The sequence below is a fragment of the Pocillopora damicornis genome, chromosome 11 (assembly GCF_964200805.1).
Source record: "Pocillopora damicornis chromosome 11, jaPocDami1.2, whole genome shotgun sequence".
Classification (NCBI taxonomy): Eukaryota; Metazoa; Cnidaria; class Anthozoa; order Scleractinia; family Pocilloporidae; genus Pocillopora; species Pocillopora damicornis.
In genome coordinates, this window is record NC_142680.1 from 22302444 (window position 1) to 22322677 (window position 20234).

A 20234-nucleotide genomic window follows, 5' to 3' on the forward strand; every position below is an offset into this window, starting at 1 on the left:
TCTCTGTCGAGGTTCAGTACGGTTTTAAGTCGCAGTTTTCCGCGGTTTGTCGGGTTTAACAAATTTTGTAACGAAAATTTTATTGAAGATTTTTTTAATGCTATTACAAGAAAAATCAATAAATTACTTTCTCTGGTTATCAGCTCTCTACAAAAACACTAACACTCCCCATTCCAGTCTGACTTAGAAACTACACACGAAAAGCCATCTCGTAGTTGCGCTGCTGCTCTGAAAATCCAATTTGAATTTTTATTAGACACAATTGAGTTAGGAAAGATTCAAATTAAGCGTTTCAAATGTTGCCATATCAACAAAGAATATCTAAATAGTATAAATACGATGATGTGATTAAAACTGAGGAGGCTAAGTCAGAGAAGAAGTCGAGGAGGAGATTTCTTAACATGCGTCGACTGAATAAACATATATCTTGGCTCCTTAGAGATGGGATGCTGATAGATCGCGGATACATCTTTGCATTTCGTGTGGTTTTCTTCGCAGCTCACTTTACTGCTTCACTTTCCCGTGTTTAGAGAGAGAGCTACTGTGACGGTCCATATTCTTGGCTAAAAGCACAAGAGAGTGTCAATATGCCTCAAACAGGACTCGAATCCAGACCGCGGCTCCCGATCTTGATCTCGGTACGCCAACAACTCAGCCATATCTTCCGATGTCAGGTATGCGGATGCATCATACTTTTTTTTCTTGGAGTCTCTATCTCTCCTCTGTAGTTATTAATTTAATGTGTGACCTGATATGGCGCTGACTTGAAGGCATTCTCCTCTACGGGAAAGGTGAGAGTACTTAGTTGGGAGGGGCACTTTTTAACCCTAATTGCGGCGTAAGCCGAACTGAGACACAGGTCACGCACTGTTTGGGCTAATAAAATTGTAATGTCGCATTTTTAGAAAATATTCTTATAACACTCAGTAATTCATTAAGTCTACAATTCTTCACTCTATCCATTAGCTTAACCCTCTGCAAAAAGTTTTTCGGTCTCAATTCGAGCAATTATAGCCACAGATGTTTTTGGCATTCAATAAAGAAATTTAAATCCGCCTTGAGGTGCTCGGACAGCAGTATCTAAACCATGACAAACTAAGAGTCTGCAAGCCAAAACGTGCAATTTAATGTCATTGCATATTGCCTACAGATACTTGATTGTTACATTCAGAACTGTTTGTTGGTTCATTAACTGATTCGTTAATTTTAATTTTTTTTTTTTTCGTGTGGTTGATAGAGTGACAGTTACAACTGTGGTCATCTTGGTGTTGGAATTTGAGCAAATGAGGATGTCTTCTTTTAAGATATTTCTCAATATTTTGAATCGATTTTCTATTTATCTTTGTTCCGGAAACAAATCAAAGTCGGTAAGGCAACACGTAGAAATGTACATATTTGTACATAGGCGCGAAGAGAATCATCAAGAAAACGAAGAACACGTTATTTTCGTTGCATGCAATGATTTCTGGAGGTTATTACACTAAACTTCGTCTTTTCGATTTTTCGTCATTGTACTTTTCATAACTTCCTCGTCTTGATCGTCAAGTCCATTCCAAAGTAAATCTTTTCCATTGACTCAGAGGTCCCGTCCATCGGCCAATCAGTGCCAATCCACTAATGGTTTCTATAGTTACAGGCGCTAGGCCCCGGTCTGTGACGCGGACCCCACAAGGCATGACGAACTGCACTGACACATCTTTGACAGGGCCAGCGCAGCATGTACTCTAAAGGCAAGGCGAATACCGTGCCTTCTGATGCCCAGGCACGCGAAAAGTAAGCTTCGTTTGATTTTTCCTGCAAAATGGATGTCAGAAATGGAATCAGCGTGTCCGAAAATGGGGGAGGATGTTTTACATTTCGACCCATCGCGGGCGAATTTCGAAACTTTCACCGCCGGTCTGAGCTCGGCTTTGTGTTTAGGAAACTGTCCTATGTGTCTGTACATTGATGAAGCGTAAATGGTTTATCGCCCGTTTTCGTTCCTTCGCAGGCTGGCCTTGTACGTATACGAGTATCTTCTTCATGTTGGAGCACAGAAGAGCGCACAGACTTTTCTAAACGAGGTAAACTTGATCAGAAGTCGACTCGCATTCACGGAGAGTATGCAAGTTTTAAGCTTTGTGCGATCCGCGACGCGAACTACGCGCATCGCGTCGCTCGATTGTTACACGCGAATGAAACACTGAAGTATGGTTGAATTCCCTTTCAGATAAGATGGGAGAAGAATATAACGCTAGGAGAACCGCCAGGCTTTCTCCATTCGTGGTGGTGGTAAGTTTTGCCAATGACTGAACTAATTAGAGAGTTGTTGATTCGAATTTTAAACTAGGTCCTCATTACTCTGTTCAGAAGAATAAATGATAGCTACGTTTTTTAATAGTCGTTTATGCCCAACACTGCCATATTTTATTTTCCACTCTTCTAAACTGTGCTTCTTGGAGCTTCATTAACCTTTCTCTACGATTTAACCGTAGTTGTTTTTTTAATTTCCCGCCCAAATTATCCCTGCTCGTTGCATTTGATGTTAGTGTCTTTTTCCTTTCTTGTTGCAGTGTGTTTTGGGACTTATATTGTGCTGCTCCCGAGAGAAGGGACAGTTGTGATCACTCTAGTGAAGCAAAGGCCTTCCACGATTATGTAAGAGCAAATATGTATTTACGTAGTAAGCTTTCGATATAATTTTAAGCGAGATCTTTGCGAGCGAACGATTATACGTTCTGTTGATGCGTACACCATTTTTGTCACGCTACATCAGTGTATTGTTACATTTCCACGCGCGCAAATCTGTCTCGATCACCGATTTGAAACATTCTTCTCGTCGCTGGTATTGTTGTGGGTGCAACTAGATTTAACTAGGCTCTAGTTAAATCTCCAATGAGCTGCACTCTTGCGTTAAAAAGCGAAGAAACACGCGCAGTTAAAATGGTGTGTTTTTCGTACACTACATCCAAGAATTTCCAACACTTGAATCGTTTTGCCCGCTGTCATAACCTTTCAACGAAAATGCAAACCGATTTCGTGGTAATTTTAGCTTTACCCTGTGTAAAACGTAACTGATATGCTATCGACTCTCTCGAACTTTTGCATGTTAAGCGTAACGTTCTACAGCGTTAAGAATATTTTTATTCAACCGATCTTTTTAGAGTTGAGGCTTTTACTCGGTCAATATTCAAATTCCTATCGAAGGCGCGCTGGTTAATTTTTTATCGAAGACGGGATATATTGTGTCATGTAAAGCATAGGGAAACATTTTGATTTAGTACGCTTCGCAATTTTTCAAAAGGTCGAACTGGTTTCGTCCGCGTTATGCTTTTTTGAAGATCTTCTACTTTTACCTTTGAATGCTTTACTTGAACAAAGGTCTTTGTCATCGCCACCAGTTGCATTTAGGACACACATTCTAAAGTTTTAGCTCTCTTCAAATTTATTTGACTGGAGATTACAGATCGCCCCACTCGATGATGTTGTCTTTTTTCTCATGTGATTGAATGTTCTTATTCTAGTCATTTTAAATCCCGCGTTACCGCTTGAATAGATCTCGGTGAATGCTCATGAACACAGCTTTTGAATAAATTACCCGAGGTTATAGTTACGACATGATCGAGTCGCTAGTCAGGTGTAGGCGTACGAGATATATATTCTTTATACAGAACGAAATCACAATGAAGAGCGTCAGTTTTCATCAACGATTAATAAACCGCTTAGTCCGTGCTAAGACGCGAGAAGGAAAGATCAATCGAAGGATTGATCGATCGATGCTTCGAAACCACGAGACCGCGCCGTGGACGAATATTTTGTGTTGATAAACTGTGGGGGAGATACGTATTGAGGTTTCCCAAAATTTGCATAATTTCAGGAAGGAATGGTATTTTTTCGTCACATGATAGAGCTTTCAGCTTGCGCGAGCGCCATTTGAGAAAAGCAAAGCGATGAAATCCTTCCCTACAGAGCCGATCAGACGTTCGCAAGTTGTTTTGAAAGCGATTATTCGACCAATTTCATGTCGCACGCGCGATAAGCGTAGCCCGACAGTGTGTAGATAATTTGAATATACATGGCCATAAATAGCCCAGATTTTTATTTCCACGACACTGACAAAACGGAATACACGTCATGGGTGGCCGGTCGAACTTGAAGCAACACTGTTTTCCTGTCGTTTAAGTACAAAGTCTGACAAGTGAAGTGTCTGTACAAGAGAGGTTTTGGGTGATTTTATAGGCTTCGTACTCGCGCCTTGGCAGGTGTTGAGTTTCCAAAACTCACCCATTCCCGTCAAAAGTTTCCCCAAAATGCTATTGTCTCGGAACCTATGAGCTCGCTGATCCAACGATAAACTGTTGTTAAATTTAGCGCATGGCCTCTTCTGTTTTTCGAGCAAACAATACAATCCAATTTGGCGTGATTTCTTGATTTTTGCTGTCGGCCTCTCAATAAGCTCGTGCTTGAAATAGTTTCAGAACGAAATGCCATGCTTTCAAGATTTTCATTGTTTAGACAAGGATTGTGAAAATACGAGTCCTTTGGTGGTTGCTGACAACAAAATTGACAGTCTTGTATTGTAAATGTATTTTGGTGACAGGGAATTGTTTTTAAAGATAAAATCACTGCAACCGATGCTTTAGTGGGTTGGTTATATATCTGTGCTTTCTTGAAAGGATTGTACAGTGAACTCCTACATCTGAATGGGACAATTAGAGGGAAATAAATGTTTTATCTTTTTGATCTATTATGTAAGATGTGTTGTTTCATATCTAAGTACTCTGAATTTCCTGTCAAAAGTATGGTCTCTAAACAAAATACTTGGTATGTACAGTAAAAATATCTGAATTCTCTTTTTCTGGTCCCATATGAAGGTCTTTTTCACAGTTGGGAGAATTTAATGATATATCATAATGAAGTTGCCAACCTTCAGTTTCAAAAGAAGTTTTGCTTCGCTATGGATATTGTTTAAAAAGTGTAAACATTGAATGTCTGAGACTATAGTTTTGCAGTTTGCAGTACAAATCTTAAATGTTTTTGGAAACTTCGGGTCCTTTGTGTAACATGCTCTAGATGAACCCTGATTTCTTCATATCATTTTAAAAAATGTTTGGTTTTCACCCTTACATTCACAATATCTGAATGCGAATTCTTATTACTATCTGCCATACCTCTCTTATTTAAGTTTGTTGTAATTTGGTGCTGGATCATATGATAAGCCCCTTGTTAACATTTTTGGTTATTCTCATTACTTGGCTGTTTGATATTGTATTGATATTGTAAGGAGAAGTAATGGCTTGGTCACTTCTGAGAGTGAAATTGTTTACTCTTAACCCTTTAACTCTCAGAAGTGATTAACGTGAAACTTTCTATAATAAAGGGGTAAGTTTCTAAAGAAACTGTGGTGCTGCGTCAGTGGGAGAGTTTAGCAGGTAATTTAGTATTAACAACTGAGTTGAAAATGTAAATTAGCCACCGTGAAGGGTAAAAAAGCTGAAATTTTGAGCGTTAGCCCTTTGTCAGCTTTTTTACCCTTTACAGTGGCTAATTTACGTTTTCAACTCAGTTGTTAACAATAAATTACCTGCTTCTTTCTATAATAACCATACATTATTCAGCAAACAGATAATGAGAATATTCAAACTTATCAGGCAGAAGCTGCTATCTGATCTAGCACCAAGTTCTCATGACTAATTTACAAGGAAATGTGTAGTAGCTACAGGGGAGAATTAGCAATCAAATCTTAAGAGTTAAAGGGTTAACTGCAATTTTCATCAGTCGGTGCCTTTGTTGACAGAAATTTAATGCTCAAAGGACAACTTTCATAATGTTTTCTCTATTACTCTAGCAGGGTCTGTTTCTCACTCAAAAAAAAACCCAAAAAAACTAAATTTGTTAAATTTACTTTTGTCATAAGTATGATTTTTAATTTTTAAGGAAAAAATTCGGAAGGGAGCTCTGGAAAAAACAATTTTATTATTGAATGACTTGATTTTGTCAGTAACAGATCTGATGATTTTAAAATTTGCTCAAGTGACAAGTATGATTTAAAAGTTTTTTTAAGGAAAAATGTGAAGGGAGCTCTGGAAAAAACAGTTTTGTTGAATGATTTGATTCTGTTAGTATCAAATCTGATGACTTTAAACCTAAACCTAAACTAAATTTGGTTTCAACCATCTACCTCCAAAGTTCTGAGAAGAGATTCTCAGGTGCTGCACTTTATTCTTTCCCCCGTAAATTTGCGAAGATAATGTATTAGTTTATGAAGGTAAGACTCTCTTCAGGTTCCTGATGAATTTCTGTCTTCTCATAACAAGTTTTCAGAATAAAGTATGAGAATTGTTAGGAGAAATGCCATGCAACTAAATTGGTAGATATAGAGATTTCATTGAAATTTGGTAGAGTTGATTCTTATGATGTAAAGCAGTAAAACTGAAATTATCATAAGTTTTAAAAGGAACTGCATGCTGTCCAATTTCATTTGCATGGCATGTAAACTTTCCTGTCACACTGTCCATTTGCAAGCATGGTACATTAGCTGTTCGTCTGATTTTCAAATAGTGCTTTTGATAGCCAATCACCCGCAGGAATTCGGTCTAGTTTTGATTAGAGTTGATAAACATAAAACACAAATTTTTACTTCCTCAGGTCATCCCAAACCTTCAGCAAGGGGCTGTACCTTCCCCAGGATTCCCCCAGATGGCTACAGATGGTCCCCCTGGGGGTTCTAATATGCCTGGAGGAATGCCTCCTTACTTTCCGGTAAGCAGTGTTTCTGGTCTTGTACCTTTTCCTCTTGGAAAAACTCACCTATATAATCTCTGGTTTGCTCCGTTCTGCACTCCAACATTTTTCTTTGTCTTTTCCTTGTAGTCGTCACAACCACAAGCATCACCTCATCAGCCTCCATCACACCAGACCCCTCCTGGTTATATGCCTAATCAGGTAATTTTAAGGATGTGTTTTAGCTTTCTGTCTTCTTCAATTCAATTGATCAAGCCTTGTGGTTTGAATTCCAAGAAATTTCTTAGTTAGGACCTTTTTGTGTTCAGTGTTGCATGAAATTACAGCATAGTAGCTTTCACCAAAATTGTCACATACCAGGGGTTTATCCACAGTGTAAAATGTTATAACCATCTTGTACTTAACCCTTTTACTCCCAAGATTTCATTAGAAATTCTCCTTACTGCTTGCTGTGCAATTTGTTTGAAGTTAGTATGGAGAATTTGGAATTGGATCAACCAATAATCCCCTTGTTGATATTTTCCTTTATTCTCATTTCTTGTCTGCTTGATATTGTACTGATAGAGTAAGGAGAAATTCTGTCTTGGTCACTAGTGGGACTTGAAGGGTTAAAAAGTAGATTCCATGTGGCAGTCTGTCTGTACAGTAACAGATAACAGAAGATGTCCAAATGTGTTGAGAACCAAAAAGTGGCTTGGGAGGTGCAACCCTGTCTGTTACAGCAACATAGATTGTATTTGTTTTTTGTAATAAAAAAGCATAAAAATCATTGATGGTGATATCAGCTGTGTCTGTCCTCCAGTAGATCATAAGGAAGAACCAATCAAATTGTCAGCTTACTATATGTGTTAAATGTTCATCTATAACATGTCGTCATGTAGTTGATGTAGAATTTTGCAACATGATGTCAGTTATAACTCTTTGTTTGTATCTTTTATAGCCGCCTCAAGGATATATGCCCAATCAGGTATGAAAACTAAACTCTTACACCCAAATTTCATTGCTAATTCTCCACACTGTCAGCCTTTCAAGTGCTATACTGTTAGTTCAGAGAATTTGGTAATGGATTAGCAATAATCCTGCCAGAAAGAAGCAAAGTTTTTCTTACCTCAGAATGATACTCTGTGCAAATTTAGTCACCAGTGTTTTTTCCTCCACACACCATGGTGACCAAAACTGAAGCACCTTGGATAGCTGACAAGGTGATCAAAAGCCAATCAAGTCAGAGAACTTCTTTATTTACTGGGTACATTTATTCCCACTTACTGTTTAGATCAGCAATGTTTGAAGCATACTGAACAGAATCTTTCTTTCTTGTTGCATCTGACCTTGCCATGTGCATTTTCTCTACAGACACCATATGGTATGTCAAGATATAACCCAGCAGCGAACAGACCTCCGAATGTAAGGATTCCAGGCCAGGTAATTTGTGAGAGGAATTTTTTTTCTCTGAGCAACCCAATATTGAAAGAGTTGTGCACCCACTTTGTCAATGGTGTTGGAAGTAAGTGCAGTAAAAGCAGGGACAGGTAAGGTGGCAATCTCCTTACCAGCAAGGAGGTGACCTTCGCAAACAGGCTACAGCCCAATCTAACGGCGTTGCAGTATTTCATTGGGGGAAGGGGGAGGGAGTGAGGCAGTAGAACTCCTGGACACTGTTTCAGAGGGTGGATAATGCTATCCTATAGAGAAATAACTTTTCAGCGGATAAGTGTTCAAAAACATATAGTGATATTCACCAGTTAGAGATTTTTTTCAGTGGATAGTGATATCCACCCTTCAAACAACCAGGAGCAGCTTACTTTATGCTACTGAAAATCAGGATGAGTTGCGGCAGAAATGTTCAGGGCTGATAATCTCAAAGTCATCATGTGAGGGGCTGTTCGGAATTTTTAATGCAGTATTTAAACATGTAGTGGATTTATTTCAAAACCAGCTGATGTCTGTTTTTGATTTGTGAAACCTTGAAGCCTCCAGGAGGTGTGGCAGGTGTGCCAGGAGCGCAGCCGTTGTTACCAAGTACTATGGACCCTACACGGCAGCCAGGTGGATATCAAGGTAATGACAATCATATTTTGAAAATATTATTTTGAGAAATAGTTATCTCTGAAAAACTGCTGATAAACTGTATATAAACTCTTTTGTTTGTATTTTTCGAAATTTTTTTGAGCTGTTGGCCACCATTGTTCTTTTGTCCCATTGCAGGAGTAAATTGTTCATTCCTGATAAGTGCATTGCACATTCTCACCTCCCTGACTAATTTCTTTGAAATTGTTTCTTTAGTCACTGGTGACCCCACTCCTATTTTTTAAATTCTCTCCATCATTCCTTTATACTGTATTTCCTCCTTAGGAAATGATTGCACTCCAATCCTCTCACTCCCTTTCTTGTGTGCAAAAGATTTTTTTTTCCTCAGTTGTGGGCAACCACTCCTTAATTTTTGGTATTCATTATTTTATTCCATGGCATGATTTAACTTTTCCTCCTTAGAAAGAGTTTTGTCTTCTTCCTTTACATTTTCTGGCATCCCCCTCGTGAATTTGTCCTAGCCTTTTTGTCTTAGGTGCTTTTAACCATCTAAACCCTGGAGTGACCAGCTTGTAATTTCCCCTTACAGTAATAAGTCTGAATCATTCAGTAGATCATGTGAATGTAAAGGAAATGAAAGCCAATGTAAGGGGCTTTGATTGTTAAACAAATTCTCCTCGTCAGTATCTAAGGAAATTTACAGAGAAATGCATATTGATCTTAAGGTGAAAAACGGTTTACTTTGTTTTGCCCTGGGTGGATACTTTGGCACCAACTTCACTTTGTTGTGTTTTGTTGACTTCCACAGGGCAACCAATGCAAATGAGCAGAATGAACCATCCTCGAGTTCCTGTTCCACCGGTGAGGAAACAATATTTTAGCGTCTTGCCATTCTTGTAAAAATACAGGGTATTGTTTGGCGTGAAATTTTTAGTGGGTCTTGTATTTGTGGTTTGGTGAATGGTACCCAGTTTTGCAGAAAGAAGGAGAAAAACTCTGCCAATCATGTCAACCTATTTGTTACATTTTTCAAATACTCCTTATCTCTGCAGTCATCTTAACTTTTAAAATGTTCCCTCTGCAAAACACATAAAATATGGCAATTTCCAAATTATAACTTGTGCGCACTCCATGCTACATGGCAGTTAGCACTGTCAATGTATATAGTGTTTGGCTATTTCTCATTAATTGTATTAGTAAATAGTAAGTAAATGTACCTAAATCTAACCAACCAATCTTGTTATCTTACTTGCAGAACTATGGTGGGATGAGACCCCCACCAAACAGCTCAGTAGCGCCAGGCGTCAACATGCCCATGTAAGTTGTTAAATCTTTGAAGCTTGGAAAAAAATCTCTTGGGGTGCTGTTCATTACAGCCTGTACATGTAAATATGATATACTGTGAACAGATTCCAACATGGGTAACAAAGAACCCACTCAAGTTTGCCTTACCTCCAATATGTGGCTGATTAGCTCATAGAGTAGTTGTGCTAGTTTTAGGTTCTAATAGGCTAATTTTCAAAACTGATCCTTGTATTTGTGCAAACTTCCTTTTCTGTGATTTCTTTAATGGCAGTTCACCTGTCCTAAACTCATTATCTAAGATTATGATCAGATGATCAAATTTAGATGGAGTTAAAAAATTGCTCAATTTTACAGAGCAAATAACAGTTGTCAGATCATTGAGAAATATTCTATGTGCATTAATTTTTCATAGGCCTGGTAGTAGACCCTGGAATCCTACAACATCGGTATGTATAGCTGTAGTGAAGCTTTGAAGATAAATTTAGGGAATGTCACCTGAACCTAATTCACATGAGGTTACATACATTCAGTATCTTAAAAGTGTAGTTGTTGTTGAACAAGTTGAATCAGGACTGCTCATACTGCCCATTCAACCCATAAAATCATTCAGCTTTTTTTTTTTTTTTTTTTTTTGGGGGGGGGGGTTGTGAGTCATGTTTAAAGTGAAAATTACAACTTGTTATTTGATTTGATTCTATTTCTATTTTAAAATGTTACATTACCATACAAACAGTGCAATTAAGAACAACACATTACAACCAGAAACCAGAAATCATAACTTATACACGTACACTTAGACTTGCTTGTGTTACAAGTCATCTACTTGTGGTACAAATCACTTACTTGAAGTACAAGTCACTTACTTGAGATAGAAGTCACTTGTGGTACAAGTCACTTAGCTGAGGTACAAGTTACTTGAGAAACATGTCAGTTACTTGAAGTACAAATTAGTTACTTGAGGTACAAGACATTTACTTGTGTTACAAGTCACTTTAGATTCAAGTCACTTGAGATACAAGTCAGTTACTTGAGGTACAAGTCAGTTACTTGAGGTACAAGTCACTTACTTGAGCTACAAGTCACCTATTTGAGGTACAAGTCACTTGAGATACAAGTCACTTACTTCTGGTACAAATTACTAACTTTAGAAACAAGTCACTTAGTTGAGATACAGGTCACCCGTTGTACAAGCTACTTACTTTAGATACAAGTCACTCACTTGTGGTACAAGTCCCTTACTTGAGATATAAGTCACTTATCTGAGGTACAAGCCACTTACTTGAAGGACTTCTTGTTTCAGGTCTCAGGTCCTCCCGGAACACCAATAATGCCATCTCCTCAAGGTTGGTTTTTAAATCTTTTATATCTTGCAAGTCTGTGTGTGTGCAATGTGTTTAGAACAGAAAAATTGAATAATGTACTTGGACAGGAAAACATTTGAAATGTGTTAGTTAATATTTGTTGATGTAGGCCCTTGAAAACAAATATTTAATACTGTTCTCTTTCAGACCCATCAAATACTGGCAATGAATCCATGTATGCTATGATGAAATCTGTCCCTGGTGGAAACATGTCAGCAGTGAGTATAAGAAACCCTTAGCTATTAACAGAAGTAACTTGGAATTTAGCACTTGCAGCGTATATATGTATATATATATATATTTTTTTTTTTTTGTCTCAAATACCAACCACCAAGTAAGCAATGTCTTAGAGTTTCTTTTCTTGACAGCCCAACAGAGAATTAACCAATGATTTATTTACCTTTTTCACAGTACATGGGTGGTGGCCCAGAACCCACATTACCCCTTGGGGGCCAGGAGCCCCCTCTTGTGATGAATGGTAAGGTTATTCAAAGTACTGTCTGAAAATGTTCAAAGATGCAACTTGGCTTGTTTATTTTATTTCCTGGAATAGGTGCCCACACTCTAAGTGCCCTACTTTATATAAGTGCACCCCTCTGAAATAAGGGCCCCCTCATTCATCACTTTCTTTGTAGTAGGGATACATGGAAAACCTGTTTCTATTACCACTTTATTTAAAACTTTTAAAGCTTCAACTACAGCAGAATTAATGCAAAAGAATAGTGTGCATCTTTTTCGATTAAACACCCTCCTTCTATCCAAAAATTTCAATAAGCTCACAAGCACTTACTTGAGGAAATATGGTATTTTTTACCTTTTCTGTTCAGAATAACAGGTGCTGATTTTCTCATTGACCAAGTTTCTTGACAAAGTATTTATTCAACTTGAGGAAATTAATTGTAAAACATTGTCTTGAAAAGGAAAACTAGAAATTAGCTCGGATTCCCCAAATGTAAAAGATCACAAAGATTTAGCTTTGCATGATACAAAATTAATTAAAAAGGACATTTTAAAAAAAGCTTAAGTATATAAAATCAATTAAAATAGTGTTGCATACTCGCAAAACTGCCGTTTGATAACTTTTCCTTGATGCTAGGAATATCTAGTCATCACCTTTTCTATTTTAATGCTTCAAAGTTCAATTTGCTGTAAAAATGATGAAATAGGGATCTCGGTAAAGTCATTGCTAACATTAAGTCCCATGCAAGTATTGAATAGAATTTTGATAATTTCTGTAACAGATTCAAACCCTGATATGGACGGTCTCCCAAAGGTAACATCAGTACTTTTAGTGTCTTAGAGTTAAGGTATATTTATGTAGTAAGAATGTGGAAGTGTAGTAGTGGAAGGAGAGGCCTGGGTTTTAGCCATGTGACTGTGCTGCGTGTATGTTGCAGTAAGGAGATACTTTAAAAGGATAAAAAGTACAATTTCTAGTTAGGTCTAGTAATAAATCATGTTTGTAAGTTGTTTACCAAAAGCCAGAAAGTTAAACAACAGGACTTTGTCAGGTATGCTTATGCAATGACATTATAAATTTGGCAGATGAAAGGACATAGAGGGGGGTTGTAGTTTTATCAGATGTCTCTAGCACTGTCAATTTGAAGAGTTCCTCGTCCAAAACTTGCTCTGTTGGAAGATAAATTCTACCAGCTCTTAAGAGACATAATCTTGTCTTTCACTGGAATTACTCGCAAGTCATCAGCCATGAAAGATCATTCTGCCGCATCCTCTCCCCACCCCGCTCCTAATGATTTTTACTTTTGTCTCTCGTGTTTCTGCATCATTTGCAGGATAACCAGAATGACCACAACCCCGGTACCCCTGGGGAAGGCGATAACCAGTTTAGCAATTTACTGCCTTTTTCACAAGACAATGTAAGTGACGTGTTGTTTCTCGTTCTCTATTTTTGCAATTTGAAAAAAATTAGTCAATAGTTTTCTTACGACACTACCAAAGGTGGCTTTTTTGTTTTTGCTGGTTTTGCTTGCAAATACCAAGAATAACAAAGAATAAGGTCATCAAAAAGTGATCAAAATAAAGTTCATTAACATGTCCATTTATCCGCAACCGGGGACCTTTCAAGAGATTTGAAGCAACCTGATGAACTTTGCAAACGAAATTCCAGATCTTCACTGATTTTTTCTTCTTTCCTATATGGAGAAGATGACTTGTGTAGGAAGCTACCTCTCTTCGGTTCCCTTTTCTTTCATTGCTGCTCTCAATCCTCTTGAAGGTCAAATTTCTAGCAAATTACTTTCATTTGTGAATGAACAACCATTCTTGAGGTAATTCGTTGGGTTAATTTCTCCAGCTTCTTTTGGTAATCTGGACTTGAATATATAAAATTGTGTATAAACTTTTCAAGAATCAAGATCGATTGTGAGAAATTATTTTGAGATGCTGAAGACTTGAATTTGATTGAAAACATTTCTTGAGCATTACTTGAAATATATGATTAATGTGAGTGTTGAGTGCTTTTTTAAAGCGTAACTTAAAAATTAAAACTTTTCTTTGTCGTAAGAAGCGAGATTAACTAACCACCAAACATAAATTTCATCACATGTGACCATCCGTGAGATAAACCTCAGCAGATGTTTATGAGTTTGCTTAGGCTTCAAATGCAGAATTCTTCGCTCTTTGAGTCAGGTCTTGCCTCATTTTAAGTAGACTAAGAAAACCCGTGTACTAATTGCAAAGGACATGTAATGCTGGTAGAAATCAAATTATAAGTTCTAAAACTTGCAAGTTCGATTCTTTGTTTTTAAAAAATGTCAGCTACCCTTTTAGAAAGGCATCCAGATCTCAAGAGTTGTAAAATTTTGATGGGGATCTGTAAACTTATGATAATATCAATAATAATGATAATAATAACGATAATGATAGTAATACTAGTACTAATACTACTAATAATAGCAATAATGATAATTATAATTATAATAATAGTAATACTGATAATAATAATTATGATAATGATAATAATCGTAATAATAATATCTCAAGAGCGTCAGCCGACTCGCCATGGCGGTTTTGAGTGGGGTTCTTATTTTTAACGTTCTCATCAAATGCAGTAGCTTAAGGAAAATAATATATATTTATTTTGCATCTACTTTGTTCTTTGATATCCTTTTTGACGCTTTTTCTTCATGAACTTTTAAATCTATAGACACGCGTCATATTAAGTTGTGTGTGACAGAGTTTCGGTGAGCATGCAAATGAAACTAGAATTTCTGCGCATGCTCAAAGTAAGCGAATGTTGATCGCAGACGCACTTTGCCCAACTGAAAAATGTGAACGTCGTTCTTATCCAGCCATACTCTTTATAACATTCTTTTGTCTTTTTTTTTTTCCTATTCTTATCACTTCTGTAGCTTGCAGAAACAACCATAGGTCATGTGACACCATAACCACTTCGTAAAAAACTTTTCATTCATACGTTCATGCCATTCTTTCACCGTCAAAACGCTCGGTTACTTTACGCATGCCTGGAGAACTCGGCGGATTATCCCGAGTCCCCACTTCTCGTGGTCAGCAGTAGTGATGATACTGTTGGCCAGACGGGCGGAAAGGAGGCACTAATGAACCAGGTTCCCCGTGAAAGGGTCGATTGTAATACTTTATAATTCTTATTTGTTGCAGACATTTCCAAGTTAGAGTGAACGTTAACAGGCTTTTAAAAAGTGAGTTGAATTATTTTTGCTTAGGAACTGGTAAACTTTGCATAAACAGAACATGATTTGCTAAAGAATGCATGTTTATTGTGGTTAGAGGTACCACGTGACTTATGGTTGACAAAAAAAAAAAGGTCATCGATATATGTAACTTGTTGTTTGTACCCAACTTGCACTTTAGGCGTGGTTTTCGGTTTAGGAAGCAACATGGCTCTAGGCCATACTTCGTCTTGGCACCTGAAGTTTTTCCCAGCCTCATTGTGTGAAAAATTTGGCGTTAACAAGTAATCGGGCGATAGTTATGCAATCGTAGCTTCGGGAGAACTCCTTCGAGAAATACGACGGGAATACACAATTCCCAAAAATACTCCCTATTTGAATTATGAAAGCAAGTCGAGGAGTGATTCGATTAAGTTTCGACTAATCTCCGACAAATTCTGAGTTGGTTTTTCCATCGGGAATAAGAGCGCACAGCGTAGAAATTTGTTTGAAAGTCTAACGCTTAAAACGTTTGGTCTCGCATTTTCTTCTGTGGAGTTTGTTTGTTTGTTTGTTTCACTCTTTAAGAAGTGAGAATACCTCGGTCGTTACGTGCTGAAGTTTTTTTTAGATTGGTTCTCAAAGATCGGAGACTCTTCGGGTGCAGTCTTGCGCGCTATGCTCGCTCGTGCAGCTGCGTGCATTCACGTGATCACGTTTGCGCACGTTTGTTACAGTAATTCACCAAAAGAATGATAGATTGCAAGAAGTTTTTTTTTGTTGTTTTGTTTTGTTTTGTTTTGTTTTTTTAGTTTAGATGCGTGCATACAAAGTATTTAACTTTCCCAAATTTTGCAAAATGCTACGCATGTAGACAACTAGTCTGATCTCGTTTTATTTGACGAACAGTTGATAATGGACATTGTAATTTCTTTACAGGATCACTGCGAATCTGTAGCGATATTAAAGATCAAAGAAACCATGCAAGAGGAAGCCAGAAGATTTGAAACGACTGACGGAACAACAGATCATCAGGGAGACTACTTCATGCAATAATGGTCAGACAATTACTGTCTTTGTATATTTCGTCCGTCATAATCAAAGGATTTGTAGCAAACAGCAGTTCTTCCTCAGCAGAGGTATGGACTCCAGTGTTAGGAACGAATCTAATAGTTGGAGAAACCTCCCGTGTACGAACAACCCGTTTTTCTTGCGCTCTGCGGTTCAACGCGGTGAAGTATGCGTGAAACTTCAGGGCTTGAGGCAAAAGGGGCCATAAATAGCCTGAGTTAACAACCGTCTGTGTTTTCATGCCCTTTCCTTTCTCGCAAATGAGTAGAAATATTCGGCGAAAAAAAAAGTTTATTTCTAATGACGTAGTTAAAGTTAACTTCTAACCGTTTTTGCCGATTGGCTGAAGTGCAGATTGATTTGCTTTTGGCGCGCGCGCACGCGTAGCTTAAGATCATGATCAAGTAACATCGAACTTTTGATGGATGTTGAGAGGTGATAAGGTAAAGGAAATAAAGATAAGCGCTTGTTAACTCAGACTAAACCTAGAATAGATTGTCTTTAAATAAGGTTATATTATATAGAAAGGGAAATATGTTTGTATAGTTCTTTTTCCTTACGTTGTGTGTAAGATACTTGGATATTTCTTGGGACATCTTTAACTCTAATATCACAATTTTACCCGGCTATTTGTGAGTGATGCTTTGAACGGCTTCCACCCTCTTTTAACTCGGAGTTTTTTCACTTAAGGTATACTTTTCACCCAAGCGGGAGGGATTCAACAAAATAACTTTGCATTGCTTTTAAATAATGTTCACTGCAGATAGTTGAGCTATTTGGCGCAGATTTTGGGATGAATCGGACGATTATGAAAGAATTTCCGTTCCCTGAAAAAAAAACATTGTTACCAACAGCATTTGACTGTTAAGGACAGAAGCAAAAATTTTGTTTCACGGAGTAATGCCAACCAACTTCGTTCTCAGGTTCTCTCGCCAAGCTAGGAAGAGAGACCATGGGAACTAAGTTAATCACACACGACCTTTGAATTTTAAGGGGAAAAAATACGCACTTTTTCCTTGAGATCTATACAATGTACTATTCGGCTTTAGGAAAGACACTGCTCATCTGAGTGATGTATCTTTTTCTCCCGTAAGTTGAATCTCAAATAAGGAAGAATTCTGTCGTCCGAACAAAAACGCGTGTAAATTCGCCAATATTCGCTCAAGAAATATGAATGCTCGTATTACCATTGACATTATCATATCATCATTTACTCAGCTGCTTTTGGACTTAATATTTTTTGCGTGGACGTGTTCTCTCAAGGAGAAGCCGTCTTAAACCATTATTTAACACACAAGAAGTTTCCAGAATCGCTACTAAATTAGAAGTTTTGCAACTTCGCTGTCTTTTTTTAAAATTCACTTTGACGGATCAAATCCGGTCTACAAGGTATGAAAATAATTCCAATGACATTGGTTCACGAGGAACTCTGATTGAGCGTGACTTTTTGCCGCTCGTGCAAGATGAGACCACGAGGTAACCGTTGCTTTCTTTCAAAGTGGCAGTCAAATATAGGTGCGACTTATTAATTCCGACTCGGGCTTGGTTCTTGGGGCTTCAACTGCAATTTGAAAACAAAGACTCGTCGTTTTAACTTTGAAATGCCTGAAGCTCTTTAGAATTCATGACTGCGCTTTGAAAAGGAAGCTTTGGCTGCTTCTCGCTTAGCTTGGATCGCATTTATGCCAATTCCGCCTCAGGAGTGCCTTGGCTTTTTTGTAAGGGATATAGTTGAGGTCACTGTCAGTATTTGAGTAACTGGGAACCTACCCTGCGCACCTACCCCTCCCCTAACTCAGCTATAGTTGACTGATAGCAATTTAGGGTTAATGTTGGGTTACGGGAGGGGTGGGTGAGCAGTCGCATAGATACTGACGACGATCCTGTAGTTGCCCATATTTAAGCTGTACTTGGGTAGAATGTAGCAGTTTGTGAAACAGACTCTAGCTTACTAGTGCCAGAACCTAGCTAGTCCATTTTTATTCATTTTAAGATATATTTAAACATTTCATAACGCGATGCGGCATCAAGAGCGACACTTTGTTGGCGTCACGCAAGGCTACCTGGGTTGCGTGACTTTCGTTTTGCTGGAATGAGTTCTAGTGACTTAGCTTTTCTCTTAGCGGTTAAGGAAATTGAAGAATCATGCACGCTTCATTTTCGCCCAACAAACATTTAGTAACTAGTTAATTTAAAATTTTCTTCGGAAAAAAAAACGTTTTGGGGGGTTTTCAATTGAGCTACAACCATGATTGATACTAATGAAAAAGCAAGAAAAAGGATTTGATTGATACACGATAATTTGAAAGGATCGAATTTGAAGAACCAACAAATTTAGCCTCTGTAGTAGTATTCATATATATATATATATATATATATTATAAATATTTAGGAGCCGTCGTAAGCCTTCTGACTCTTGAATGCCCTGATAAATATCTGTATAAATGACCTATGCCCTATAACTAATGTTTCTGATTAAGTACGCTCATACAGTTTGTGATCATGTTGATATTAAAGAAATGGACATTTAATTTTAGAAGGATTTTAGAGACAAAAGATTTCCCTTCCTGAATTGGCTGATGGAGCATGCGCACACCGTTTAAAAAAAAAAAAACAAGTTACTTGAATTCTCATGAACGCGAAACGGCCAGGTTAGTTGTCATTCAAAGGTGACAATTTTTATGTCTGTAATTTTATATTTGTCATGCAACGAGTTGTAAGTGTGTTTATTACAATTAGAAGAGCTTCAAAAAATACCCCTTGAGAGCTCCTTCCCACTCGTAATTTATCTGGCCCCGGTCTTTCGAAGGTGGGAGATAACGAAATATTTCTCTTTAACATGCGTTGGATTGTACTATCTGCCCCGTGAGGTAGCAAGGTTTATAGTAGTCTGTTCCCAAGCGCTCAGTTTGTGAAACGGAGCGAATATCTGAGGAACACGGAAATGGTTGCGAAGTGTAAACGAGGAAAGTTTCGGTTAGTTCGCGTTGAGAACGTGTTCATTACACGACCAGATCTAACCCCCCCCCTCGTTGTCCCCCACTCTGCTACTATGGAGCCGTTTACTCTTGCGCTTCGTATTGCTGACTGAGGGCTTTGAGAAAGATTGGCTCTCGGACATATCGCTTCATTCTCGGACTGCGTAGCGTGGTTCTCTCTTTGCCCTCCGTACAGGATTGGACCTAGGTGGTGCAAGTTTTATCCTTGCGGTAACATCATTGAATGAAACATTAAGGGAATGAGATGAAGAAAAATGAAATGATTGTAGACTTAAAAAGATCGTGATTTCAAAGCAATTCTTCCTGTTAAGACCATAGGAGATGTGTAGAGACTAAGCATGAACATATGTGAACTCTGTAATGTTACAGTGCGTAGGGTTGAAGATGCGTAAGGGAGATTTCTGGGGATTGCTTTGGCTCTAGTACTTGTAAAGGTTTGACTGTTTCAGATTTCCTCGATCGTCGCTAATTCACCTACTTCTCTCTGCCATTTAATGTTCCAATTTATTAAATTTGGCCCAGTCTACAGGGGAACTAGCTCGGTCAAAGCTAGTCTCTATTAACACTTGAATAAAGGGGGTAAGTTTCTCAAGAAACTGTGGTGCTGCGTCGGTGGGAGAGTATGACAGGTAATTTAGTGTTGAAAACGTAAATTGGTCACCGTTAAGAGTTGAAAAGCTGACGTTTCGAGCGTTAGCCCTTCGTCAGAGCGATTGACACGAGGAGGGAATTACCTTGCTAGACCGCGCATCAAGAGGAATAGTAAAGCTCATGGCTTCGATAGAATTGGCCAAGAACAGATATACCCTTTTTGGCGGAGAAAGTAACGGATCTGTTTTCCAAGCTTTGAAGCCCACAGGAGAGCAATGAGTTCGTTCGTGAACATTTGGGATCCACAACTTAACCCTAGTTTGTTTGCTCATTTACAAAATGCTATTGTTTCTATATTCAGAGTAGATTTTCTTGGCCTCTAATCGGTGGGTGGCTTTGAAACTAGCACACAACAGGCAAGAAATCATGATCTTTCTAAAGCAGCATCAAATACCCTGTAAGAACCTCTTTTGGCACGAGATTTAAAGGCTTGAATAGAAATTCTT

The 20234-nt window shown here is 38.1% G+C and overlaps 1 protein-coding gene across 3 annotated transcripts; it reads left to right on the forward strand.

Moving 5' to 3' along the window:
• Positions 1 to 1653: 1653 nt before the first annotated feature.
• On the forward strand, positions 1654 to 18669 carry LOC113678304 (single-stranded DNA-binding protein 3). 3 transcript variants are annotated; one of them, XM_027195189.2, is made up of 19 exons: positions 1656 to 1773; positions 1991 to 2063; positions 2210 to 2271; positions 2553 to 2637; positions 6628 to 6741; positions 6853 to 6924; positions 7664 to 7690; positions 8077 to 8145; positions 8694 to 8781; positions 9560 to 9612; positions 10007 to 10068; positions 10469 to 10502; positions 11357 to 11399; positions 11565 to 11635; positions 11829 to 11895; positions 12659 to 12690; positions 13211 to 13294; positions 15057 to 15097; positions 16007 to 18669. In XM_027195189.2, exons 1-18 carry the CDS (start codon positions 1718 to 1720, stop codon positions 15069 to 15071), a joined length of 1107 nt encoding a protein of 368 aa, XP_027050990.1. In that variant the 5' UTR covers positions 1656 to 1717; the 3' UTR covers positions 15072 to 15097; positions 16007 to 18669. The 3 variants fall into 3 exon arrangements, with proteins under 3 accessions (XP_027050991.1, XP_027050989.1, XP_027050990.1); XM_027195188.2 differs by lacking the exon at positions 15057 to 15097 and having other exon boundaries at positions 1655 to 1773; XM_027195190.2 differs by lacking the exons at positions 12659 to 12690; positions 13211 to 13294 and having other exon boundaries at positions 1654 to 1773.
• Positions 18670 to 20234: the final 1565 nt, after the last annotated feature.